The sequence below is a fragment of the Chaetura pelagica genome, unplaced genomic scaffold, assembly GCF_000747805.2.
Source record: "Chaetura pelagica isolate M959 unplaced genomic scaffold, ChaPel_1.0 scaffold3, whole genome shotgun sequence".
Classification (NCBI taxonomy): domain Eukaryota; kingdom Metazoa; phylum Chordata; class Aves; order Apodiformes; family Apodidae; genus Chaetura; species Chaetura pelagica.
The window spans coordinates 2,502,063-2,529,576 of record NW_009952974.1 but is presented as its reverse complement, the minus strand read 5'-3'; the positions used below and the strand labels follow the sequence as shown (position 1 = coordinate 2,529,576).

General features: G+C 42.7%; 1 protein-coding gene across 1 annotated transcript; it reads left to right on the top strand.

Annotated features, from left to right (window-relative positions):
- The first annotated feature begins 1,861 nt into the window (after positions 1-1,861).
- Positions 1,862-12,963, top strand: EAF2 (ELL associated factor 2). The gene is made up of 5 exons (XM_009996035.1): positions 1,862-1,950; positions 2,606-2,742; positions 3,470-3,615; positions 7,444-7,710; positions 12,122-12,963. The coding sequence occupies exons 1-5, from the start codon at positions 1,882-1,884 to the stop codon at positions 12,166-12,168; spliced, it is 666 nt and encodes a 221-aa protein (XP_009994337.1). The 5' UTR covers positions 1,862-1,881; the 3' UTR covers positions 12,169-12,963.
- The last annotated feature ends 14,551 nt before the right edge of the window (positions 12,964-27,514 follow it).

Below are 27,514 nucleotides of genomic sequence, written 5' to 3'. Positions count from 1 at the left end.
CAGCCCCGGTGCTGGGGGGGGGAGGGAGGGAGTGTGTGTGAGATTTTGGCTTCTCGTGCTCAGTTTTTAGAAGTTCAGCGCGATTCTGCGATCAGAGGTTAGAGGCAGCGTTAATCACAAAGCTGGGGTCCCCTCCCTGAGCGCGTAATTACTACCCGGAGAGGTGTGCGCTCGGAGAGTCTGGGTAGCTAGGAAACAAGTGCTCTCAGGATTATAAACGCGGTAATTTAGCGCTGCTGCTTTTGATGTCTCATTATTTATGGACTGATTCTCCAGGATTCGGCCTCACGCAGGCTCCCCGGAGAATGTCCCGGGTGCAGGAGGTGGGTGCTGTGCCCGCGGGGAGGGACCCGCCGGCAGCCAGGGGGGCATTGAAACCAACGCTGGGACCTGGCATTGACCCTCTTTTCAAAGAGGACTAAAACCCGTGTCCGGCCCCTCCTGCCCTTACAATTTCTTGCTGACTCCTGTAACTCGATGATTTATTCTGAAATCTGTTTTGGAATCCGCCTTCCTTTCCAAGCGATGAGACGTGGAACCCGGCGCGGCCCTCGGCTCTGGCAGATGTGCCTGTAAAAATACCCGTCCCTGACACCTCAAGTTGATGTCAGCGAACGGGAAAACGTCTGCTGGTTACAAGTTAGGATCAGAAGTCCATTTCTGGGGACGGGAACCAGCATCTTAATTTTCCCAAAGTGCTACCAGTGGCTGCACGTGAAGGCAAACGCTCTGGAGTTCCTGATGAGAAGCTGGAGCTATTCCACGCTCGGCCCCGGAGGGTGACGTGCGGGGCTTTGCCGCAAACAAGGTTCGCAGGGGCTGTTCCCTTGAGCTTCAGCTGTGTGCTCGGACCTGCCCACCGGCTCCTGCAGCTCGGTTTCGGGGGGGGGGGGCCGCCCGCCTGTGCCGGGGAGCGGCTGACGTGACAGGTCGGAGGCGAGGAGCGTGTCTGACGGGTCCCCCCGTGCCTCTCCCCGGCTGCGATGGGGTGCTGCTCCCGAGGCAGGGCACCCCACGTTCCCGGGGTCCCAGCCTGGCCCCGCGTTTGCTGCAACCACGGGTTCCAACCCACATCTCTTGCCACGTGCCTTGCAGGGCCTCTCCATGCCTTCCTATCTCTCTAGATCTCTGCGGGCAGCCCCTTCAGCCGCAGCCCTTCCCAATTCGTTTGTGGTGGAAATAGTATTTTATGGGTGATGGTACGTTACAGAGCTGCAGTTCTGGTGCCTCAAATGTGTTCGTTTTCAGTGCCTCGGACTCTTGAGATCAGAAATGGATATATTTTGCTTAAACCTTAGTTTAATCAATACCTTAGATGTTGAAAAAGACAAAAAGGAAATAATTATCTAATTGGGAAATGATTTCACTTTTGACGAAAACTTAAATATACTGAAACCCAAGTTTTGGTCAGTTTCTGACATGCATGTTACAGTCAAATCAGAAATGGATCCAGAAATGGATCAATGTTGTTCTTCACATTTTCAGGCACTTTTTACATCTCCCATGCTTGGGATCAACATTTTCAAGAACCACTTATTGATTTTTCTGGAAGTAGTTATGTGAGGATCTATCTTTTGAAATGCAACACAGCTTGTTCAGCCTCTTTAACTGTTAAAACCTAAAAGCATTTTTCTAATTTATACTGAAAGATGTTGATACTTAAACTGAACCTTGAGAAAACCATCTTGACTGTGAATTCTACTGGCTTATGGAATGACCTGCTCAGGGGGACAGTAGAGGATACACTAGCAAAAAAGGGTCTCACTTAATAGCCTCCAAATGCAATTAAAAGGTTTTTTATATTAATAAGATTCCTGAAAAGCCCGTAAATAATCCAGTTTGTTTTTATATCTAGATGACTTTAAACCTGCATCTATTGATATGTCCTGTGAAGGAGACCTTGAAGTTGGCAAAGGTGAACAGGTGACAATAACACTGCCAAATATTGAGGTGAGTGGTGGGCCTAAGGGAATGACTGATCTTATTGTCTTAAACTGAATATAGAAGGATGTGAAGTTTCAGTGCTGTTTCAGAGCTGCTTCTGTGATTTTTAGAGTAGCAAACCAATTGCCCTAAGAAGGTATAATTACAGAAGACCTAAAGGTTAAAAAGCTGCTCTGTAACTTTAAGTGCCTTCACAGCATTGGAAATATGCTGTAGGATGACCCAGAAGTGTTGAGTACACAGAGACACTGCGTGTGGATGTTGGCACTGCAAGTTTCCCCTTGGTATTTACTGCCCTGCTGCAGTCCTAAAGCAGGAAAGACTGGAAAAGGAAAATTTACTACCTGCCATTCTTTACTGCTCTGCTGATATGGTAATTGAAAGCCCTTTTGGTAAAAGGAGGCCTGCAGTGAGCACACTGTCATTGGGAAATAAGCATTTCATCAGTTTCAAACTAAGCTGAGCTGAGTCTGTTCCAGTCAGTCACCAGCTGCTTTTAGTTGTGGCTTCTCTGAATCTAATTTGAAGGAACTGATAACATTTTTAGAGGCTAGAAATGATCACTTGTAGTGAACTTGCCATCACTGTGATGGATTGTTGTTTCTAATAAAAACAAAAGTAGACTACAGTAGTAACACTTACTGGACTTCTGATTGAACAGGGCTCAACTCCACCAGTGACTGTGTTCAAAGGCTCCAAGAAGCCCTACCTAAAGGAATGTATCTTAATTATCAACCATGACACTGGAGAATGTCGCCTAGAGAAACTTAGTAGCAACATCACTGTGAAAAAAACCAGGTGGGTGACTTACAGGGGAAACTACCGTGCTTTACTTATTGTGAAAATCGCTTTGTTAATGAGTCTAAATTGAGATGCAGGACTACCTGTTACTGTTTTTAGCAAAACATCATTTTTAGGAAGTCCTTGGCCTTGTTCAGTAGGGTGAAAAGCCTGCTTCCCCAGCTTTGGAGTCTTGGCTGGAGGAAGAAGTGGGCATGTTGGTTTTTTTAGCTAAAAACTGTCACGTCATTGAAAGAGATGGTAACTATTTTCTGATGAGTTTAAAGGGGGGAGAGGGAAATCTGTTTGGAAAGTAGCTTGGCCTACTGTCTTCTGACTTCTAAATGAGAAAATAAAAAAGGATAAATTCTGTGACATGCTTCAGTAATATTAATGGCTTGTTTTTCTTGTGCCAAGTTTTGGTATACTTTTTTTTTTTTTTCCTGCTGCTGAGTCCACTTAAGTAATTTCCAGCAGAATTATTATTATTAAATGATCTTTGGTAGCGTGGTATAAAAAAATATCAACTGAGAAAGGGTTCCGGAGTTATTGGCACTGTTATTTTTATTTTTATTTTAATGCATCTATATATCATTATATGTCATTATAATAAATCTAACGATGCTGCTTAGAGAGGCAGGACACATAATTCTGTAACTTAAGGTACTGTATCCCCTGCATTTTTGCCTGCTTCCTTGCATCTTGTCTTCTAGAGTAATTAAAGAATTGTTGCTTTTACACACAGGGCTGATGGAAGCAGTAAAGTCCAGTCTCGCATAGAGCAGCAACAGCAGCAAATGCGAAATGCAACCAAGGTTCCAAACAGCATCAAAAACTCTCCACCCAAAGACAAGATGTTTCCGTCTTCTCCTATGGATGATATTGAACGAGGTAAGCTCCACTGTCACCCAAGTGACAGAAACTTTGCTCTTCACTAGCAACTTGTTCTTAAGAGCCAAGGGTTTTTTTGTTTGTGTGTATTTTATTTTTAATTATTTATTTCTTAATACCTATTACTTTTTTTTTATTTTGCCTTTTTTTATTTTGCCTTTTTTTATTTTGCCTTTTTTTATTTTGCCTTTTTTTATTTTGCCTTTTTTTATTTTGCCTTTTTTTATTTTGCCTTTTTTAAATTTTGCCTTTTTTAAATTTTGCTTTTTTTTTATTTTGCTTTTTTTATTTTGCTTTTTTTTATTTTGCTTTTTTTATTTTGCTTTTTTATTTTGCTTTTTTTTATTTTGCTTTTTTTTATTTTGCTTTTTTTTATTTTGCTTTTTTTTATTTTGCTTTTTTTTATTTTGCTTTTTTTATTTTGCTTTTATGGTTCACACTAGATGCTGATTACGTAGACACTTTACCCTCATATGGAAGTGACCACTCTGGCTTGAGTGGTAGCAAAGCAGTATTTGAAACTTGCTAATGTCAAAAACTTAAATGAAGGGTTAGGCTTAATAAAGCCCAGGGTCTCACTGCCCTCTCTCTTTGACTTTTGTCTCCCACTGCTACTTAAACAAGTGTGGGGTTGGTTGTACTCGAACCACCTGAGTCACTTCTATTTGGACACTGCTCCTTCTGTCTCTGCCCTCAGAAAACACATAAGTTACCATGTTTTACAACTGAAAATACATTTTAAACTCTGGGATGAGACCTGTGAAAGATGAGGTTCCAACGAAAAAGGCAGCTAAAAACCTGCATAAATCAACCCTTGAACAGTGCTGTGTACTATATTCTTGAGAGACTCTGGTTTGGTGTGACATTCATATTTCACTTAATAGAAGGGCTTATTTCCTTTTGGAGGGCAAAGAGGATGGCAGGTGGTAATTACTTGCTTCAGAAATGCTGACAGGTGGCAGTTTCCTTGACTGGAATTGACATCTGCTTCCCAAGATGTTATGAATTCCTTTAAACAGATTTTTTAATTATTTTTTTTCCAATGTGTCATTATGAAAGACTATTTTTTGCTTCCATTTTGGTTTTAAACTCTGACCAGAAATCTCTAGTACAGAACATTATTAGAATACAGCTAAGGTTGCAAAGAAGAAAGAGGACTTGAGCGCAGGGAATAACATTGTGCTTTTCCTTGGTGGTCTGTTGATCTGGAGGCAGGGGTGGTGTCAAACGTGCCTCAAGACACTCAAGTGGCTGCCAACATGTATCAAACTCTTGTGTGGCACCCGTCCAATTTTGAGTACTGCTAAAGAATGTGGAATAATGGACAAACAGGGATGGTAGGGACCTTTTGAAGTCATCTAGTCCGTTCTTCTGTCCTGAGGTCAGATTTCTGACAGAATTTTTTAACCTGTTCTTAAAGCTTTCCAGTGGCAGAGCGTGTGTTCCCTCTGGCAATCTATTCCAGGGCTTTGCTCTCCTTACTGTGCAGGTTCTTCCTAATAAATAATCTAACAGTAAGCCCGTTACGATGTACGTATTTCTCATGGAAGTATAGACCAGATTACTCTGCTGCTTTTCAGCAGTCCTTCACGTACTCAGATGCTGCTCTCTTTCCCATTCTCTATTAAAAATTATGCCAGGTGGTTCAAATCTTTCCTTAGAAGTTAAGTTTTCCAGATCTGCCATTCATTGTCACTCTCCTTTAGCTATTTTCTCATGAGTCCAAAAACCTCTTGGAGTATAGAGCTTAAATACATTTGCTGCAAAGGTTTTAGCAGTGCAGAGTTGTCTTACAGGCCCTGTTAATCTCTATACACATAGAGCAGATCATACCATGTCCCAGTGTAATGCTTGTAATTTCTGCAACAGCATGATGCGGTAGAACTGAGTGGAATGATCCACTGTAAGTCTCAGACTCTTCAAGTGTTGCCTGCTTAATCGTTCTTCATCCCATGGTTGTGTAACTGACTATTCTTGCTTAAGTACACTGCCTTGAACTTGTTGCTAACTTTGTTTTCTTGAGCAGGTGAAAGATCACTCTGCCTTTGTCCTCTACTATATATACAACACTTCTATCACTGTTTGAAAAAAACTTAATTTAAATTCTGTTAGATTGAATTACATCAAAATTCAAAACAGACATCTTGTTCCCCAGTTTTTGGTATTAACTGTTGGCCTTTCACTTACATTTTTTCTCTTATTAGACACTGGTGAGAGCCAGAGGAAGTGCATTTAAGTGCACAGGACTTGAGTGGTATCTTTTGGTTAGCTTACAGCTCCAGGTGTGTGGTAGATGAGTTGTTCCTTTGAGCTTTCTTCTCTAGCATTACTTTTGAAATAATTTCCTCATTGTACTGCTAGCTGCATTTTAATTTTTGCCTTAGCTTTTCTATCCATAAGCTGTTCTCTTATACATGTATAGTCTTTTATTGTCTTTTCAATTTCTCCTTGGCATTGGGTTAGTTTGCCCTTGTAGCTGTGCCATTTCAGGTGCCATTTCTCATGAACATCATTCTCCATTAGCCTGGCCTTTGATAAGGCTGACTGGCCTAAGTACCTTTCCTTTAGAGTGGCCTTTGATAACATGAAATTGGAAGGCTTCATGGAAGTTTCTGTTCAAGGCTTATTCTTTTGTTCTCCCTTCTTCTCTTGGTTAACCTCTGAGCCATTTTGCATCTTAGTGACTTTCATCTTCAACCTGTTCTTCTATATTGGGTAAATTTGAAGTGAGATGAGCCACTCTTCTGCTTGCTTTTTATGTCTGCTATATCAAAGCTATTCCTGAATTATTCCAAATGCCTGTAAGACCATCTTAACAAATGTCTGGCTAGTTGCAATCTCGTATAATGATGAACTTTTGCACTCTGGGTAACTCCTCAAGTCACTGTATGAAATCTCCATCTACCACAATTCAGTGGTCTGTTTCAGATGTCTTGCTTCAGCAGCACCCCCATTTTGCACAGTTATTATGGGTACCCTTTCTGCAAAATCTAACTTCATCCTTATGCTGGGCTTTAGCTAATATATATAAAACATACAAACTATGCAGCACGGTCTATCCAGTCACACTCCCCTAAATATTATTGTAGTCAGATGAGTTATTTCATCAAGAATGCGAGTTGGTGGAGTCAGTTTGATCTGTTCATTTCCAGTATTTCTTTTCTCATGATGTTCTAGCAGCTTTCCCTGCCCCCAAATCTAGAAAGAGAACAAAAATCTGGTGGTAATTTTACTATTACTTCCTAATAATAAACTGTGGATGATTCCTTTGGATATTCTTCATGCTTAACCTAGATTTCAGCAAAATGTCACGCAGTCCAAGCAAGTGTATTTACTGTAATGTTGAACTGCTGGAAGGCATTTTGGGTGTCACTGCCAACATCTTGCAGCTAACCTGTCTGTGTGATCGTAGCTGCACTTCTTAGTCAGTGAAAGGCATCTTTGAAGTGCTAAGAAAAATACAGAAGACTTGCTAGTTGCAGAAATGAAAGGCTATGGTGGGATGCACCACTCTGTGGAATGTGGGGTTAGCATTTGGGTTCACAGTCACCGTTGTTCTAAAGCTTCGCTTGAAAGGGAGAGTGCACCCAAGCTATAAGAGAAGAAGACCACATGACAGGCTGGATGCTTGCTTGTGTCCTTTTCTTTGTTCTGAAGAGTTCTGGTGGTTTTAGTTTGATTTTTTTTTTATATTTTTTTGGTTGGTTAGTTGATATGTATATATTTTTTTAGTTGCTATAATATGTGTACCTGACCTCTGTTGATTTTTCCGTTTTATTATTTCTCTCTCTCCCCCTTCGTCTATTCCAACTATGATGAATGTTGCAGAGTTAAAAGCAGAAGCCAGTATCATGGACCAGCTGAGTACCTCTGACAGCTCATCTGACTCTAAAAGTTCTTCATCCTCTTCATCAAGTAGTGAAAATAGTTCTAGTGATTCCGAAGACGAGGAAATGAAGCCCTGTCCTCCTATGTCGATGCCGTATCTGCAGCCACAGCCTGCTGGGCCTGCCATACCACAGGAGGCTGTCCCTGACAAAGATGCCAGTCATAACAGATCCCAAGAGAGCAGTGGTCATATGATGAATACACTACGTAAGTACAAAGGCTGTTCTTTTCTTAGTGCACAATTCCAGACATCAAGATTCTGGAAGGAAACCATATTGTTTTTAAGTATGACTCTGTTATAATTAAAGCTGTGGGAAGTGGGTTTGATTGCTCAGCAGCAGGCTGAATTAGACACTGGGCTTAGAAGGTTCTTGGTCCCCAGAGATATTAAATTAAAGCTGATGCAGTTGAAAATATTTCCTAAGCTCTTCTGGCTTCCTCCCAGTTATATACATTGGTACTGTTGAGCAGTAATTTTGTATTGAACATACTTGAATTAAGAGGGCACTCCCAAAGCATGTGCTTAAAATTTCCTGGATGGAACTGTGGGAAAGATAATATTGGCAATATGGCAATAGTCTGAATTACAGAAGACATGGTGTATTCTTAGCTACTTCAGTAACCAATATTCATGGCACTGTTTCACTGGACAGCATGGCAAAACGCCCTTTGCATATAAGGAAGGAGATTATTTGCTTTTAGGTGATATTATCTTAATCCATCCATTCAGGCAACTAAAAAAGTAATTAGAAGAGTAGCTGTGATGTTCTTCAAGAAGTGGTTTCTGTACAGCCTGGAATTAAATGCTCACTGTATTAAAAAAGGGAGAGTTTGGAAAGAAAACCGACTAGGTAGAGAACCTTTAGTTTGCTACCTAAATATCAGGAGTATTCAGACACAGAAGTGAATATCCAGCTATGGTGACTCTTCAAAAATGATTATATTTTTAATGAGTTACTTAGCTGTAGGCTCCTGGGTTGAAGAGATTCCCATCAACCCTGGTTTGCAGCCTAGGATCTTTAAGGTTTATCATTTGTATGTAAACTTGTTATGCTGAATTTTTAGACTCTGGCAGTTCTACTTTATTTCTGTACTTAATGGGTAATATGAACAGGTTTTTTTTGTAGCTAGTATTTAAATACTCAAATAAGCAGGACAGATATCTAAGTACTGTATTAATGGATAAGATCAGACTGAAAAGTCCTGTGACTTCATGTGCAAAGGACTAAAGGCTGCTTTCATTTTACTGTCACTGTAGAGAACCATGTCTTCAGGTTTATAATTTGCATAACTCTAGAGTGTGTCATTTATTTCAACCCTTATTCACAAATGGGATTTCCCGTTCTTCATGCTTTAAATAAAACTGTTATGAAAATGAGATTAAACTCTATCCCCAGTGACAGAATCCCAGCTGGCAAAGCTTCCACTGAGAAACACACACGTACAGGTGGCCAAGTCCACCAGTTCCAACAGTCATAGTGAGAAAATGCTGCTTAAAACATGACATCAAGACTGTTACAGAAGTTGGTGGCTTGATGGTGCTCAAGAAACCACATCGACAGGTAGAACCTTGGTAGTGTCAAGGCTTGGTCTTGACTGTCTGAGCTTGTCTAGATCTTTAGCTGAATCCCATTTACTTCTGTTATGGCTAAAGATCTATTTACTGCTTAAAACAATTCTGTCCCCAGCTTCCTGTATGGTTAACACTTAAAATACACTTCAACTAGACAAAGATAAAAATGTTGCTTTCAAGGAGAATGTGTTTCTCTAGGTCCCTTCCTGAGGGAATTTGGCAGGAGAGTGAAACCTGGAGAAACTAAATGGATAGCACATGGTTCTGGCTTGAATGGAAAGAGTTCTCAGCTGGGGTCCTGTACAGTCATTTCTTCCATCTCAAATAATGTTTTACAAAAATAAAATAGTCAATCAACAAAGGTCAGCACAAGCTGTTTGCTGGTCTAATCCTGTTTGGAGGTTTGACCACTTACATGTGTGACTGGTTTTATGCACCTCTGTAGAATCAGGGCCATACTGGGTAATGAGTGAAGTCTGTCTCTGGCTTGCTGTGTGCAGGCAGAAGGCTGGGGGAAGGGTTAGAGAGCAGAGTTTCATCTTGCATGTAGAAATCTTACAGCTGAGGTTTTGTGGAACTTGGAAGACACGGGGGGTGGTGTCTAGAGCATGGTAGCCAAATACTTCTGTCAGATATACATGATCTATCTCTTCAGGAATCTGGGTTTCAAGGCTGCCCCTCACCCTCAAAATGCTGCTTCTGCCCCTTTCTTACTTCAGAAGCTGATTATATAGGGTCACTTGCCTTACGACCAAGTTGGTAAATGGTGGCACTATTGTATCTGTTCTTCATAAATATTTGATCTTGGGTTGCTTTACGTCTACTTTTTGTTTAAACAATAGTTGTGTTAAATAAAGTAACTTTCCAAAGAAAAGCCAGCATAGCTTGGCTATCCTGGAGGCCTGAGTTGTGTACATAAGGCTCAAGGCAACTTCTTTTGATACTTAGTGCTGGTACAAGCAGCAAGTCATGAAATAATTTTCTCTTGTATTAGTTTGGTGTTGGTGTGACTGAGAAGATCTGGGAAACACAGCTCACTCCTGTGAGTTTCCCTGTCCCCTGCAAGAATTCAATGGAATGTATTCCTGTCATTGACTTAAAAGTTTAGGAAATGTAATTTGTAGTGCAGTGTCTTACCCCAGCTGATACTGCAAATTGCGCTGTAAAAACTGAACGAGCTTTCTCCACTTTTTGCTGCCTCATAAGTACAATAGAGTTCAGGTGTTTCTTGAGAGTCCTAGTTAAATAAACTTTCTATTCTTGCACCAAACCAATCTGAAAGCTACCAGCTCTAGCCTCTGTTACTTTACCATGTCTCTGAAGGTGTGGTTTGGAGGTGGGGTTATAAAAATGAGGTGGAAAGTTCTCCCTGTAGTAAATCCTAATGCATAATTTCTGACTTTGGAACTTGGAGTTCTTGCTTTTTCCATCTGCTGTTTTTCACAAGCATTTGTATTTTTAGCTGATGTTATAGGGTTTAGTGTAATTGCTATTAACTATGTTGAAATAACTTTTGAAGGCTGCAGGATCACTGCTTGGAAGCTTATCTTCTTATTCTTACTTCCAGGCCTCTCCTAAAGTAGGTAGCCCATAGCAGGGCTGGGATTTTTAAGAATTCACTCAAAGTTTTCCTTTGAGTGATAAATGTATGAGTTTTAATTTACTAATGCCATTCTCTGCCATGAAATATTATTCCTTAGGGTAATGTATTGTTCTGAATAATTGACAAATTACTTCATTCTGTTCTTTCAAAATTCCTTTTCAAATTTATATTAAAATAGAATGGTTGTAAATGTCTCTATACAGAGGACTGTAAACAGCAATTTTCACTATTCTTGCCTTTTATAAAGTGTTTTCTGTTTTGTTGCAGAGAATTATGTATCTATTTCTAAGCTTTAGTGATGACATAGTGGAAAACAAAGGAAGGCTAAATGCAGCCATATGAGAGACTTCAATGATCTGGCAAAAATGATGTGCCTGATAACAAAAGATCCAGACCAAATGTCTTGCTGGGTTTACCCTCTTGAGGTTACTTTTTTAATTTACCTGCAAAAGTGATCTGCAGCTGAGGAAAGGCCATGTGAAAATAGCATGCCTACTCACTTGCAGGGATTTTTCTTTGCTTTTTAGGCCATTTTTGCACAACCTGAGATGCAATTCTGGTTTTTTTTATGGCTCTTTGGCAAGGGAGGTGTGAATAGAAGCATACTAGCTGGCACAAATTCTTAAAAATGTGTGGGAAATTGCTAGATACAATGTAGATTCTGTATAGCAATGCTGCTTTACTTTTTTGGTTAGTTATGTGTCATCCTGGAAAGATTCCCTCCCTCCCACCCCTAAAACTTATGGACATTCATTGCAAGCAAAATGTAATCTTCTTTCTTTCTTCTTCCTTCCCCATTTTGAAATATATATAGAGAGAGCCACCAAATTAAAGTGCTGTGTAAAATTTCTTTTGATGTTTTGTTTGTTCACTTGTTCCAAAACCTGTTTGAAATAGTAGGTCACTGATACATCTTTAAATGATACATCAAAGGGCTGCTCTTCTTGATTGAGACACCACTTTGTTTTCAAGCACATCTGAGTGGCGTTCAGATGCATTAAAAAAAAACAAACCAAACAACACCCAAACCAACAACAACTTGTTTTTCAAAAAAACTGCCTTCACCAGCAGTTTTCCCACTTATGAAGCATGAAAATGTGGGTGGCAAAGATAGCTAGGTGTTGTCTGTTGTGATCTGGTGATATTAAATAAATGCATTTCTGGCTAATAAGCTAGTGGCTTCTTTGCCAGGATTTGAAAATGGTAGAAAAGTAGTCTCTCTAAGGTTCTGTCACTGGGGAGTTTGGTTCTATAGCTGTTTATTTCCTTTTCATGCAATATTTTGGGTTAGAAGGGACATTTAAAGATCACCTAGTCCAAACATCTGTTGGTGACCTGCTTAGTATTATTTTTTGTAAACCTTCAATGGGGAAAGGGAGTGTCTTGAAAGAAGAAAAGTATTTCCTTGAAAATTACTAATATGATGATTCTCTTTCTTCTAGGAAATGACTTGCAGCTGAGTGAATCTGGAAGTGATAGTGATGACTGAAAACATTTTTGGCCTTAAATATATCACCTTTTTTGCTAAATATGTCTTAGCATCTGTTTTGCACTAAGATTAGATTACCAGAGACTGGAATGAATGTCGTCAATTTTGATAATAGACATCCTAATTTTCTACTGACACATCATGTCTATAATACAGCAGCATTGATATCCTGTCAGTGCTATGGTTGTGTGTTTATCTTTCAAATTACTGTATTTACAGTAAAATTGTGTATGATCTGATTTTGATTATTTTTGCCTCAGCCACCTGTTTTACTTGAAACTGATTTGTAACAGCTAGTTACTTTATATAAATAGTTATGGAATGGAGAAATTTCTGATATTTATGGAGGCAAGTTTCCTTCCTATCATTTAAATGCTGAATGCTGATCTCACAGCTTTTACTTGGAGCGAGTGAAAGGGAGAACAACTAAATGAGGTCTGCTGTGTCAGCTACGCTTTTTGTTCAGTTCACAGTTCATACCTTTAAGGAAACTGCTGAATAATGTGGTCCATTAGTGTAGTTACAGTTTACAATTGTTCAACACATTGCTGAATTCCTGATTTCATTGTATTATAGGACTTTGTATTTCTGAGCCTCAAGATTCCTAAGGGAACTTGTCTATTCTCTGCCTTTTTTATGTAACTTGAACAGGCGGGTCTTTTTACAACCTTTTTGTATCTAAATTTAGGAAACTGGAGAGACAGCAATGAATTTCCTTCATTTAATTCTGTAACAGAAATCAGAAAATTTCTTTGTAGGAGTATCAATGTAATTTAATAAAGCAATATTTATCATTTTTATGCATCCAAGTCTGCTTTTTACTGGTTAAGAATTCCACTTTGTACCTATAGTAGTCATGGCAATGATAGAGTAATGCAAACAACGAGAAAGCAGTGAAACTGTAGCCAACACAGAGTCCCCCTGCAGACTGCAGGACTTCAGTGCTTGTTGCTTTTGCCTACCTTGAGACAAGCCCTAATTAGAGCTTTCCAAAAGTCTCTGGTGGTGCTTGTGTACTGATGAATGTTATACAGATTATATCCCAATGCCATTGGTAAGTAATACTGTATTAGACAAGCAAAAATGTTGGCCTAGTCTTATTTTTTCCTCATTTGAAATTATATTTCCAGACCTGAAGAACTGCAGGTAGGAGTCCAAATTTCATCCTGTAGCTGACTGCTGAAGAGTTTTGTAACTAACAGTAGGAAATGTCTGTAATATGAATTCTGATGAGATAAATCTGCTCAGTCTTGCACAGAAGTCTCCTTTGCTAGATTGCATGGATTGAATCACAGCTCTGTCTAAACTGTGAGGAGTGACTCTTACATGGAAGCCTGAATGTGCAGACATGAAAAAAAATGCACAGTCAGTAAATGTACACAATAGATGGTACTAAATAGCTGTGCTACAAGAACCAGCCTGTGCTGACTCTAGACAGATGAAGAGGCCAAGACCATGGCCACCCCTCACCAAGGAACCTTTATTGGTATGACCTGGCAGAAATGGAATATTGGAAATGCTGCTTCCTGAGGCCTTCCCACCTTGCACTCTGTATCCCAAACTATGGCACTGGTCCATGCTCTGCACTAGGTAACAGCTTCCTAAAGTTGCTATCATAAGAAGCAAAACATTTCCTTGTTGATACTCACAGGAAAAAGCTCAAGTTAATAACCATGGGCAAACAGGTCTTTGAGAAGAAAAGGGCTGATGAGCAACCTTGAGGAAGTGTGCTATGTCATAATGACTGTAAGATCTTTGGAGCTTTCTCAAGGGAAAGTGTACTGAGTTCTCTGATGGATCATAGCTGTAGATCTGGGAACTCTAGCAGAGTATTTGGTTCTTGGCACCTACTGCTAATAAGAGTCCACGAGGGTGATGTGAGAAGGAGAGTAGCCCAGTGTGCTAAATCAAGGGGTGCATGATAATGCAGTGTCCTGAGCTGAAATGTCCTCTCTTTGCCTTCCCCCCTGCCCCCAGTGGTTTATCGGCATTGAAGCCTTCCTTTAGGCCAATGCTGAATTCTAATCCTAGCCAGAATGCTGCTGTTCTTTCAGAATAATTGTGCCTTAGGGGTGTATGAGGGTCAGCATGTGTGTGGAAGCACTGACAAGGCCAGGGTCTAAACCATGGAGGGGGTGTGTGTACTCATGGATTATAATCACTCCTTCAGGGATAGAGCTGGTGAGTACAACCTACCTGTATCTGTATATAATTGCACTTACACGTACACAGGTGCTTAAATATAGCTCTGGGAGTAAAGCAGATTTCCAAGTTCCTGAGTGTCAGGACTGTAACTAAGCCCATGCTATCTTTAGGATTTGATCTTTGGGTTGAAAGCTTTCTAGGTTGGGAAGAGTCTTGGTTAAGCTTTTGTACAGCAAATGGTAGAAAGTGATTAATGGGCAGTCAGGCACTACCCAGTGTGTGACCTAGATGACTCTATTCTGTCAAATGCACAGCTGTGATAATTGAGGAAGGGCACCTTTTAAATATCAAGACGGGAGATAAGATTCTGGAACAGAGTTCTTAAAAGGGAAAAAAGATAATAGACCTTAAATGTGAAGGAAAAAAGCTTTGTATTTCTGGTTCCAGTCCAAACATATGTGATCTGTCTCCTCTTCTCTGGGTAAATGTCAAACAGTGAGCTAAAGAACTTCTGATATACAGAGGGGATTGGCTTGGATCTCATTTGTGAATGGCTGGGGGTGTTTCCTCCCCTAAGGCTTGGTTTGTGTGCCCCTAGAAGTGCTGAGTCCTGTATCTCGTATACAGGGTGTTCTTAAATGGCAGAAATGAGAAGGTGGTTGAATTGAGATTTAGAAGCACAATAAGGGAGGTATTCTAGCAGGAGAGAAACAGACCAGGTTGTCTTTTTGGTCTGAGAATATATATATTTTTTTACTCTATTTTGAAAATTATTTTCTGCTCCTTTAAAAACAGTTTTATTTCTGACAAGTCAACTTAACTAGCAATTAATATAATCAGCAGCTGCTACAGATTCCTCTGACCACTGTTCCTATGAACTTTGAGAGCTTCTTCCAAAACAAATTTCTCAAATATATTTGGTTCTATCTTGTTGCTCTCAGCTATTTTGTCTTCACATCCAGAGATTTAAACTTGTGTGTGTATCTCTAAGCAGTAGATACATTTGAAGAATTTTATTTTTTTTTGGTGACATGATAATTAAGATGTTGCTTATGTTCTGGATTTGAGGAACATCTGTGGATTACTTACACTGATAAATAAAAAATATCTTTGAAATGCAGCTGAAAACTTTTGAAGTTTTTAGTCTTCTGACTCCTGCAGTGCTAAGGAGCACTGTGGCCACAGCTCACCTGAGCCCTTCTCTCTGCATGGCACATGGTATGTGCACAATTTGTCTAGTAAGTACTTCAGGGTCCCTGTTGAGTCCTGAAATGATGATCATGTTTGCTTACCAGCTTTTGTAACTACCTTGCCTGGCAGCTTTCAATTTTTATAAGATCATTGTCTTACTCCTGTTTTTCATGAACTCTGCCTTGGGGTAGCTGGACAGGCTGAGGTGATCTCTTCAGGGCAGCCCTGCACCACAGTATTCCACAACTACTACTGGGATTGCCAGTTACTTGGGTTTTTCTTTCTATCTCTAATTCCCTCTTGATATCCTTCCCCTAATGCTGTAACAGGCCTTTTGGAAGTTCTAATTTATAAGGATCAAACTTGATAAAATACCCATGCGTTTTCTAATTGGTAAGTAATTTATTTCCCACATAATCTATGAAAATTATTTTGATGCCTAGGCCTGGATTACTGAAAAGAGAACTATGGTATCAACATCACCTGGAGCACAGCTCATTGTGAAGTTTATTGGCAAAGCAATTGATATGATCAGCTTCATTGTATTAGCTTTGTTTTTTGTTTTGGAGGAAGGCAGGAAGATAGCAATTTTTCAGATTAAAGATCTTTAGTAAGTCACTTCTGTGCTAACAGACAGTGAATCATCTCAAGAACAGAGCAGCAGTATTTCTAAGAAGAATTATTTGTTGTATCTTTCTTGACTGATTTCTGAGGAGCGAAACATGAACAGATGATCTCAGATAATAGTTTGGTTCTCAAGATTTTGGCCCACAAAAATGGAATTATTTCTGGCCAACAGTTTTTATTTTCTTTAGAATGTCTACAGGAAGGTTTCTGAGAAAAGCCAAGCAGGTTGATGATCCTTCTTAAACAGCAGAGATGCAGATACCTAGGCTGCAAAGAAATAAAGAAGCCCAGAGAATGAAAGAGAAGATGACTTGGATCATGATGGTTCCTAGGCTGAATGCTTGCAGTAGATGTGAATTCCTCCTCTCACAACTTAATTCATTCAGATAACCATGTAAGGTGCTGAGGACAGTCTAAGTAGATACAAGAGTTCAGGGTTTTTTTGAGAAGATGTCAATAAAGAATGAAGAAAAGAGAAGTTTTGAATAAGGATGTTTGCATTTTGTTAAAATATATCTTCCTGCTTCTTTAGGGTAGGTAGGGAAAATGCTGAAAGGTGCAGATGTATTGAACTGAGGAGAAAAAAGAGGGAAATGGTAATTTCTTTCACAGTTTAAACCTAAAACTTGATAGGTGTAGTCATCCACATCTGATGACCTGTGAACTGAAAGACCTGTGTGCCTCAGCTATTACTCTGCCCAGTTCAATGAAATGGAGCTGACAGCTTCTTCTAGTTGTTAACTGGTTAGCAGTTCTGTCCCAAGTGATCTTGGTCCCCTTGCACAAGGATAATTCATGATGGCTTGCATATTTGCAGGCAGCAGCTCCTTACTTACCAGCTATAAGCACAAGAATGGGCTGAACCAATGGAAAACCCTACAGACTCTGTTAGTGTGGCTTTTACTTCATTGCTTGCAGGTTCTGGTGTTGGAGAAAAGCTCCCAAAGGCAGACTTGGAGCTCAGGGTTTGTGTTAGCAGGGAGAACTATTCTCAGCAGAGATACCAGCTTCATACAGGGTTTTCATAAAACCCATGCTACATCTGCTGTAGTGAAAGGTCTGGCCTGCTTGGTACAGCAAGGGCTTGGGCCCTACTTGTTGCTGTGGTTTTCTAAATCCGTGGAAGAAATGAGTGTGTTCTCAGATTTTCCTTCTCTGAAAAGCAAATCCCTCTGCTGTGGTGAGGAAGGAATGGGGGTTAGAGGCAAAGATGAAGGTGCCTTTCATTCAACAGAGGAGGCTTTGTTGATGTTCAACACATACCTGGTGAGTTACCCGCTGAGACCTCTCCTGACTTGCTTTGAACAGGGGCCCTTGTTACAGAACCTGTTCTCCATCTCTCATCTCCCAAATGCTGTATTTTCTCTGCAGCTTGGTTTGTCTCCTGAAGATTCATACCTGGCTTGTTCTCATAAGCCTGCTTACACATGACAGGATTATTTGCTCCCTCTAAGAGATGAGGCCTTCTTCATGCTGTTATTTAAAGAAAAGTGGAGTGTCCTAAAAAGGTAATTAAAGAAGACCCAACAACAACCCAAACTGTTCTTTAATCTCTTTAGTTTCACTTCCACATGCTGTGTATCTTGTTCTACCAGTTTCAATGCTCTTGCAAAACAGTTGCACAATGACTTCCACTTAGCAACCAGCAGAATTAAACCTGAGCTCACCTAACTGGCTCTACCTTTTCTAAGCCCCTCAATGTATTGAGTTTCCAGTAAATTCTGCAACTCCCCTCCCTTTTTCCTGCACCTTTTCACTGCCACAACTTTTGGAAGAAATACCCATGGACATCCTTGTATACAGCTCTCAAAAAGACATGGGAGCTGATGCAAACTTATCCCTTAACCAATTTCCTTTTTACCTCATCCGCTGCACATTTACAAGTAATGAAAAGATCTAGACTTTTACCAGAGTTTTGATCCAAATGTTTATGATAATTTTAAAAAATCTCCCACCACCAGGCATTCCTAAAAGCTAAGGCCATTTTAAAGGCCAACACCCAGCTGAGATTCTGCCTTCAAATAAAAACAGGTTTTGTGTTAGGTTTTGATTTTGCTGGAATAGGAATGGCACAAACTATTTTAGAATTAGCTGTCTTTTGGCAACTCTTCCAGAAAGGCTTGTGTGCTTTACAGTCTTCTCCCACCACACTGTGGAACAACTTCTACTCCCACGCTGCATGTTAACTCCGGACTTTTTTTGTTGTTTTGTTTTTCCCCTGTGTGAAAGTCACCAATAGAAACACTTAGCTAATATCTCATAAATGCTTTTTTTAATAAATACTGGTCATAACAAATGTTTCTCAAATGTGACCTGAATGTAGGTGGGGAAAACTCCATACAGATTAGCAGCTACATTTGTGTTGTTCCCTTATTTGAGCTACTTTCCCCCTTACAGGCCAGACTTGACCTAGTAACCTTCATCAGGATATGGTATTTGCCAAGGATGCTGATGATCAGTGGCTGTTGCTACGTTTGATCAGAGGATACAAGACCATTAAGCTATTTAAGAAGTTCTTGCCACAATGAAAATATTTGAGAAAGCATCACCTAGAAGAAGTGTATTGAGCTTAGTGGGGACTTTTTATCCCCGTTAATTTGTAAAACAAAATGACTACAACTAGCTTAGAACCCATCCTTGCTTTTGTACTTTCCACTTGACTCCCTCCTGGTGATGAAACAACAGCTACTCACAGGTGAATAACTGAGATCCCCAAGAGAGAAACTTGTTAAAATTTTAATAATGTCTCAGCTATATTTATAATTCTGTAGAGAGCCTCTGAGCTGAGCGAGCCAAAGCAGCTGCCATGTTACATCAGAGCCTTTGATCCAAATTACCTCTGCTCTGGAAACAAGAAGTGCTTATGCTGCACAAATCTCTCTAAACCTAACACAAATATGTGAAATTATTTGTGCTGTACTGGAGAATGATCACTGCCAGGTAACTTCAGCTGCTGTTAAATGGGAGCAGTTCTGTGATGGAAGGCTGGCAAACAGCCAGGCTCTGTGGGATGTGTTTGATGGTGCTGGTGGACTGATCTGACACTTCCTGGGACCTTGAGAGCAACCCCCAGGCACGTGCGTTGGTTGCTTGAAGTGCAGAGACAGCAAACTGCTTCCTCCTGTGTAGTAGCTTGTGAATCTCCTGGGTCTCAGCAGCAGCTCACACCACACAGAGACCTCCTGCCTGATACAGATGCCCGATGCAAGAGGCTGCCTTGCAGCTGCATTTTCTTCGCTTTGTACTCTTTTTCCAAGCTAAATTAAAACTGTAATTTCAGGCTTGCTGTCCTTGGCACCTTTCAGGATTTTCCAGTTTACAGGGATAGTGGCAGAGTGCTCATCAGGGAGGAAAATATTTTGGTCATCCCACAATAAGGTGAGGTGACTGTTCAAGGTTGCACAGTGGCTCAGCAGTAGGACTCCTCACTGCTGGACTCTGCTCAGGTGACAAAACCAAGCAATTTAACACCCAGCCAGCTTGCTGTGCTGCTCCAACCATCCTAGACTGGCACTCGAAGCACTTCCAGTGAAATCAAGCCACTTGGTCTCACAGGCTTCTTTCCCCCATGCTTGCATGAGATTTCCTCCTCTTTTCCTATGGGAAAGGGTATTTAGGATTGTGTTAACTGCAACCAGTATGGGGAATTGATAATATGCCCCTGCTCCTTCCTGGTTTTGCTGAGGCCTCCTTAGCCTGGTGTCACGGGGCAAACCACTGAAGTTGCTTCCCACTGCATCAGGGTGGGAAGCTTTAAATATAAAGCACCTTTTCAATGCATACAGCTACTCCACTTCCTCTGACTGGGGGACATGGAGACAACTCTTCTGTCCCTCAGCCTCAGTGGCTTGGATCACATCAAGTACCTTATCTGAAAGCAAAACTATGTGGAAGTCAAGCTGGAGCCATAAGGGAACATCCAGATTACCTTGCATGGTGGTGTGTGGTTGAGCTGCTCAGGAGGTGAAAAGAGAAACAGGACATCTCCTGGTCTCCTGTATCTCCTTGACTTGGCCCAGGGTATCAGTGCTGCATTGTTACCTTGCAGATATGCAGCTGTGATGGTTGCCATGTCCTGTGCCCATAACCGGTGAGCATGACTTTCTCACTCTACTCTTCATGTCCCGTCTGACAAAAGGGAGTAATGAGACCCAGTCTTCCTAAAGGGTCCACTTTCAAAGCACAAAGAGAGTATTTCAGAAGGAAGACCAGCAATGGGAACCACCCTAGGTAGTCTTTTTCCCTCTGGGTCTGCATTAGTCATACATCCAAGCTCACAGTCCTGTCAGGGCATAACCCACCCAGCTGCATGGTCTCCCAGCCTCCAGAGCTACTGTCCGTGAGGAAAGAAAAAGCACAAAATGCAAATGTTTGAGTCACAAACCAAGGGTGGGTGAGTAGGATTAGGTGAGGCAGTGCTGACTAACCCACCCCAGCAACAGGCAGGTATTGCTCCCAGTTTGTCCCGAAGGAGGTGGATCTGGCTGTGCTGAAGCTCAAGGTGGTGTTGGAAGATGCTGCTGGTGCAGAAACATCTGAGCTCTGATCCTGGACCACCCTGCTAAAATGGGATCCTAGCCTTTGATCTGGCTGAATTTACACAGTGGCATCATGAAACTGATGATAAAAAGCAAACCATGGATGGATAGATATATTGTTGCTACTGTTGGATCTGACAAAGGAGAGTCAAATCCCTTGAGGCAGAAACAATTTATCTATGGCCTGAAGTGACTCATTAGGAGCTGTTTCAAACAGTTGGCATCTTTGTATTGAAAAGGCATGTCCTGATGAATTTGTCAAGGGCGCAACTTCAGACAATTTTTATAGTCTGCTTTGTAAAGCTGTACGCAGGGTTAATGACAGTTTAGTATTAATTGTGATTCTGGTGATTTGCAGAGTCAGTTTTCTAACTAGAATCTTGTTCCTGCTGTCAACATTTCTAGTTCTTGAACAAGAAAGCACCTGGAAATTAGAGCACTGCTTTCTCAAATGGCTTTATCTGAGGCTTTCAGGGCATGATACAATTAAGCATTTAATTGTGAGGTCCTGTATGGATGGCATAAAATTTACTCATCCCCAGCTACAGTGCAGCTTCCCCCAGCCCAGAGTGTGGTGGCTGTTTGTCAGGGACCAGCAGTGCCACAATAACTCTTTCGAAAGGCAGGCTTACAGCTGACACTGGGCTGGGCAGAAACAAGATGTTCAGGATGTATTTAGCAGTAAAACAGCTTACCTGTTCAGTTACACTGACAAACAGATGCATAAACACAGAAGTATGGCTTCTTATCTCAAGCAGCACATGTGAGTGTGGTCTGTGACCTGGTTGCTTTGAATTTCCAGGAATTAGCTGGTAATGTATTAGCTGTGTTAAGATAAAACTGTGTGTCTGCAAGGCCTGCTGTTAACTCTCTTTTGTGTGTGTGTGCGGAGATACAGACGGCTCTGAGGAAAGAGCATCTGGTGCTGTAGATTCTGGTCTCGACTTCAACAGGAGGAAGACAACTGTTACGCAGCAATTGTTTGGTGAAGGGCACTTGTTCAGTGCAAGAGGGAAATGCTTTACCCTGGGTCTTTAAATGCCTCAGGGTAGTAACACAGATTTGAAATTCTGGCCATCATTTAGGTTAACTGCAAAAATTTAACTTACTTCAATGTGACCAACATGACAACTTGAATTTACAAATATCCAAGTGGCATTCTGCAGGGCATGGAAAAGTAATTTCCATGGGGATTAGATGCACACACAACAACTTCCAGAGTTGCCTTTCTCAGCTTATTTTCAATGACTGGTGTGGTTCAATTGGTCTTTCTGCACTTCTTCTTCTAACGATCGCCAGCAGGACTGTTCATCCCTGTGCACTAGTGTGGCTGGGCTGGCAGTGGGGAAGAGCATGAAGGTCATCAGAACATCCCCTCTCCTGGGGCTTTTGGTACCTGGGCTTGGGCTGAACTAGAGCCAGTGGAGCCAAGGGCAGACAGCACTGCAGGAACCTGCTGACAAGGCCACTATCTGTGCCAGCTGCAGTATCCTGCTTGAATCCTGGCTCCCCATCCCCAACAAAGAGGGAGTTTCGATCCAAGCAGGTGGTTTTGGTTTGTTTTTTGTTTGGTTTGGGTTTTTTGTTGTTTGTTTGTTTGTTTTCCCAATTAAAAGACACCCCACTTGATGAAAGTACTTGCATTCCATGTGCTTGAAGGTTTCCAAAAGCTTAAACATGGCATCCTAAATAATTCAACCTATTTGACCACACTGACCCCAAGTGTCATTGGTACCCTGTCTGTTTCATTCCTGCAGATTGACACTTTTTTCCAGGAGCTTGTATTACATCAAAGACTGACATTCACATGCTGGTAATAAATAACAGTACTTGAGACTGGTGTTTCAGCACATAGCATGGGGGGATTTGTGTGTGAGGCAAGATGGTGCTGTGTTCAAGAAACGTTTGATTCCCTGGACTCTTGCTTTACAAGGAAATATGAAACAATTTAGTTTGGGGGCTCTTCCCACAATATTCTAGTCTTACATCTGTTGTTTTTGCATGCTCTATGTTTTTCTTCTTGTGCAACCACAGTTTGCTAAGGAAGGCAGACAAGTTTTCCGCAATCCCAATTTGAGAGTGGAGAGATCCTCTGAGGCTTGGAATGGGAACCAGCCCCATGACAGCATGTGTTGGTATCAATTAGGACTCACAGAGCTCAGTGGGCTTCCCAAAGTTATTCCATGATGCAGTTCAGAACTGGACCTTTCACTAACAGATTCCTTAAGTACTGTCTGGGCGCTAACAGATCCTCTAAGCAAGACACTGGGAATTTGGCACCTGGAAGATGAAGCTGATGACTAGCAGGGATAGAAAAAAAAGAAAAAAAGACAGTGGAACTTTTTGAAACATCTCCCACAGAAGGTGTTTCCCCTGAGGGAACTCTGAACAGAGTTGTACAAACACCCAGAAGGCAGCTGCGTGTCCAGTGGGCTCACTTGTCAGGTCCCACACAGCCATGCCCATGAGTTTTGCTACCCTGCTTCTCCCCAGCTCCAATTCAAGGACCTTCCCCTGGCTCACTCTTCCAGAGGGGATAATGTGCCTTGGAGATCAAGCCAGATGCCAAACCAGGCAGTTGCCCTAAGGTTTTCTGTCTTTGAAGAACGCTGGTGTGTGGGATCTCTGACTCCCTTTTCAAAAGCAATCTCGATGTTCAGATAATTCTGTGATGCTGTTTGCTGCTGCAGAGAAATTAGGCTTTGCTGTTGATTTGTATGGATATGTCTCCATACGGGTGAGAATAACTCCTGAAGGCCATTATTTCCTTCCTCAGTTCCACCAGAGGTTGCCACGTGTCCTAAGGATCTCCTTCCCCATAGCGACCCTGAACGAAAAACATTTCCAAAAGAAAGTGTTTTTTCATGTAAAACAAACAAACAACCAGAAAAACCCACCCCCCAACAACTTCGTGCTGCATTTTTGGTTGCCCGTGAGTGTTTTCCCCTGCCCTCCCCGAGGCCTGGTGCAACCCCCGGCCCCAGCCGCCTCGCCAGGCCCCCCACGCAACTCCTGCGCGGCCTGGAAGCCCCGGGTTGGCAGGGAAGCTGTTTGGCAACCATCCATCAGCCGTGTAAAGGTAGCGACGGCCAAGGAGAGCAGCAGGGAGAGCCTGTTCCTCCTCTGCAGCCCGATCCAGAAGAAAGATAAATAAACACTCTCCCGGCCGCAGGGCCAGGCCCAGGTGTTCACAGCCCGTCCCAGCCGCTGCTTCCCTGGACCTGCTCTGCCTGGGGCTGGAAAGATTGTTCACTAGAGGTTCAGCCCGAGGCCGCCCGGGCTCCGAGGCCGCGGCTGAGGGGCCGGCGCCATCTCCTGGGCTGCGCCGGGGGACGGGGAGGCCGTGGAGCTCGGCGGGGCAGCGGGGAAGCCAGGCCCGGGGCTGGGCCCGGAGGGGAGGGCCCCGTCCCCGCTGCCGCCTCGGTGGGGATGGAGCGCCCGGGCTGGGGGGTGCGGGTGGAAAAGGGGGCCGGGAGCGGCCTGAGCAGCAGTTCCTCGGCCAGGGAGCCCCCCGGCTGCCTGCGGGCAGCTGGTGTCAGAAGTGGGGCTGACGGTCAGGAAAGAAGTCGGTAGGTTGTGGTTTGGAGTTGTGCTCCCCTCTCTTTCCTCACGCTGTAACACCTTATGGACGTGTGTTGCTCCAACGCCTCAGTTTCAGGAAGAGGGAAAGCAGAGCCCTGTGCTCTCCAGCTGCCGGAACGTGTCCCAGTGCTGGTGGCTGAGAGAGGCCCTGGCCCAGCGCCGTGCGGGCACCTGGTGCGGTGACACACGGTCCCCGGGCCCCTCGGGCTTGCCCCGGCCAGCAGGACACCAGTTACAAGAAAGCAGGAAACAAAACGTGCAAAGCTCACTTTTGACAAGAAGCCACGCGAACGGTGCTTTGCCCAGGTGAAGGGACATGTGCCGTGCTCAGGTACCGTCCCTCTCAGACACATGTTCTGGGGGCTGGGTAGGGGCTTCCCCAGTGCCCGGGGTGCCAGCAAGAGTGGGCAGCGCTGCGCTGACCCTGCCGTGGGCCTCTGGGTGGGATCTGGCTGCAACCAGGCCGCTCGGAGCTTGGGAGGCAGGCGTGCCCAAGGAGCCTCGGGAGGTGTTAAATACAGATCTTCCTGTTTGCACCTCACAGCTCCCCGAGTCCAGTGCCGCCCGAGGAGAAGGGCATAGCGCTGGGTGTGGGGATGGCACCTTGCACAGTGCAATCGTTGCATCTGGTGCTTTTAGGCACAATTCTGGTATTTCCAGAGAGAGTCCAGCGCAGAGCCACAAAGATGATTGAGTGGACCATCTCCCTTATGAGGAGATGGGTCTCTTTAGCTTGGAGAAAAGGAGACTGAGGGGTGACCTCATCAATGTTTACAAATATGTAAAGGGTGAGTGTCAGCGAGATGGAGCTAGGCTTTTTTCAGTGATGACCAGTGATAGGACAAGGGGTAATGGATGCAAACTGGAGCATAGGAGGCTCAATGTGAGTATCAGAAAAAACCTCTTTACTGTGAGAGTGACAGAGCCCTGGAACAGGCTGCCCAGAGAGGTTGTGGAGTCTCCTTCACTGGAGACATTCAAAACCTGCCTGGACAAGTTCCTGTTTGATGTACTCTAGGTGACCCTGCCCTGGCAAGGGGGTTGGACTAGAGGATCTTTCGAGGTCCTTTCCAACCCCTAGGATTCTATGATTCTATGATTTCTGCTACTGATGATTCCTCACAGTGACCCCTGTGGTGGTGCCTGTGCTGCAAATCAGGAAACTGTAGAAATATATCGCTTCCTCTCAAGGGTTTTTTGTGGTTCAAGCACAGTTGCAATGCAAGAGACCTCTTTTGCCTTGGCATTGGCTCACGTGACTGTTGGCAAGTTCCTCTTTCTGGAGGAGCTTAATGTCTCTGAAAGTCTGAAGAACCTGTACCTAACATGATAAAGTAGTCCAGAATGGAATCACTAGTGTAGTGGTAAAGTACAGGAGTGTTTTTGTTCTTGTTTAGTTGTCTTTTTATTAGTTACAACTTCAAAGAAGAAAATCACAGAGAACATGAGTGTAGGGGAGAATGTGTCTTGAGGAATACTTAACTCATTGAAAAATACAGTTTTGCAGATGAAGTAATTTGGGAATCTGGGTTGAATACAGTGATTTTTTGGGACCAAAATTGAAGAGGGAGAACTTCTCCAAGGAAGGTTTTGTTCTAACAGCATCAGAATACAATATGACACATTGTGTTGAAAGTCATGTTTATTTGAATCCCAAATTTTGAGGGAGGAAAATGCAACATCTAGTGTGACCTGAAGGAAGGAAGGGCTCAGAGTTGACTGATAAAGCCTGAAAACCCCCTCAAACTGTCTGAGGTCAGCCTGTCTTATGGATTATGGTAATATTTTGCTCAGCCATCATCCAAAGCTTCAGTGTCCTCAGGATGAAAATCCTGGGCCAATGACAGGACTCCTTGACACTTTTCTTATCTCAGAGTCACAGTTTGCTGCTGCTCTCACCCACGGGAAAAATTTGGCTTGCATCTTGGTGAGGAGCACAGGGGAGCAGTAGCAGTTTCCAGCCAAGGATCTACTTGTAACTGGTGACTATGTCCTACAGCTCCTCAGCTGGGATGGGCTATAAGACACTTCGTATAAGTGATCCTTCAGAAGGGTTTCCTGCCTTGCTTTCCCCCTCAAGTCCTTGACATCATCCTCTACATACCTATGGTGACACAGACCTCTGTGTAACTCGAATAACCTTGTCGAGGAGACCTACTTTCTTAGACAAAAGGTGCCAGATTGGAGCCCTTTTCACTTAAGATAAATTGTGTTGTGTTCATGCTGTGTTCTAAACTCTTTGAATTGCAGATAGATTGTCTCAAGAAGACGCTCCTAACAGGCAAACCCTGTCTATCTGTTAGTTCGGTAATGAGCCCTAAAGCCCTGAAGGAAGAGGGAGAAACTGCTGCAGCACTCTCCCAAGATGAAAAGAGCTGAGAGAGCTGGAAGTGTTCAGCCTGGAGAAGAGGAGACTGAGGGAGTGTCTCATCAATGCTTATAAATATCTAAAGAGGAGTGTCAGGAGGATGGGACCAGACTCTTTTCAGTGGTGTCCAGTGACAGGACAAGGAGCAATGGGCACAAACTTGAACACAAAAGGTTCAAGTTAAACATAGGGAAAACTTCCTTAGTGTAAGGGTGACTAGAATAGGCTGCTCAGAGAGGCTGTGGAGTCTCCTTCTCTGGAGACATTCCAAACCCACCTGCATGTGTTCCTGTATGATCAACTGTAGCTGACCCTGCTCTGACAGGGGGGTGGGACTAGATGATCTCCAGAGGTCACTTCCAACCCTGACAACTCTGTGACTAAGACTATGACTGTGAAGTCTTTAAGGAAATGCTGGGGTTTTTTTTTTGTTTGTTTTTTTCTGGTGTTTTTTTTTTGTGTGTGTGTTTTTGTTTGTTTTGGGTTTTTTTTGTTTGTTTTATTGTTGTTTTGGTTTCTGGTTTTGTTTTGTTTGTATTTTTTTGTTTGTTTTAGTTTGTTTTGGTTTTGTTTTCCTTGAAACTGAGGGAGAGTGCTTGGTGACTATAGTTATTTTGTGTTTGAGTGTGCTGATGGGGAAACTGAGTTATCCTCTTGGTTACTAAGGATCAGGAATGATAACATTTCTGGAAAGCATGTATAACAATCTTCAAAGTCTGGCTAATCCATCCAATCGTGGATGTCCATGAAGAAGGAGCCTGTCCTGCCTGCTGGGTCACACTCCCATGTGTCCCTGACGAAGCTCTGAGCTCTGCCAGTTGCTCAGCACACCTGTGGCATTGCTGCTGCAGTGGGCAGATGCAAGGTTAGTGGAGCACATGCCAGTCCCTGGGCT

Coding starts and splice junctions, on each gene's coding strand:
- EAF2 (XM_009996035.1), top strand. CDS start 1,882: ATGTCCTGTGAAGGAGACCTTGAAGTTGGCAAAGGTGAACAGGTGACA. Junction 2,743..3,469: donor ATCACTGTGAAAAAAACCAG/GTGGGTGACTTA, acceptor TTTTACACACAG/GGCTGATGGAAGCAGTAAAG. Junction 3,616..7,443: donor TATGGATGATATTGAACGAG/GTAAGCTCCACT, acceptor TGAATGTTGCAG/AGTTAAAAGCAGAAGCCAGT.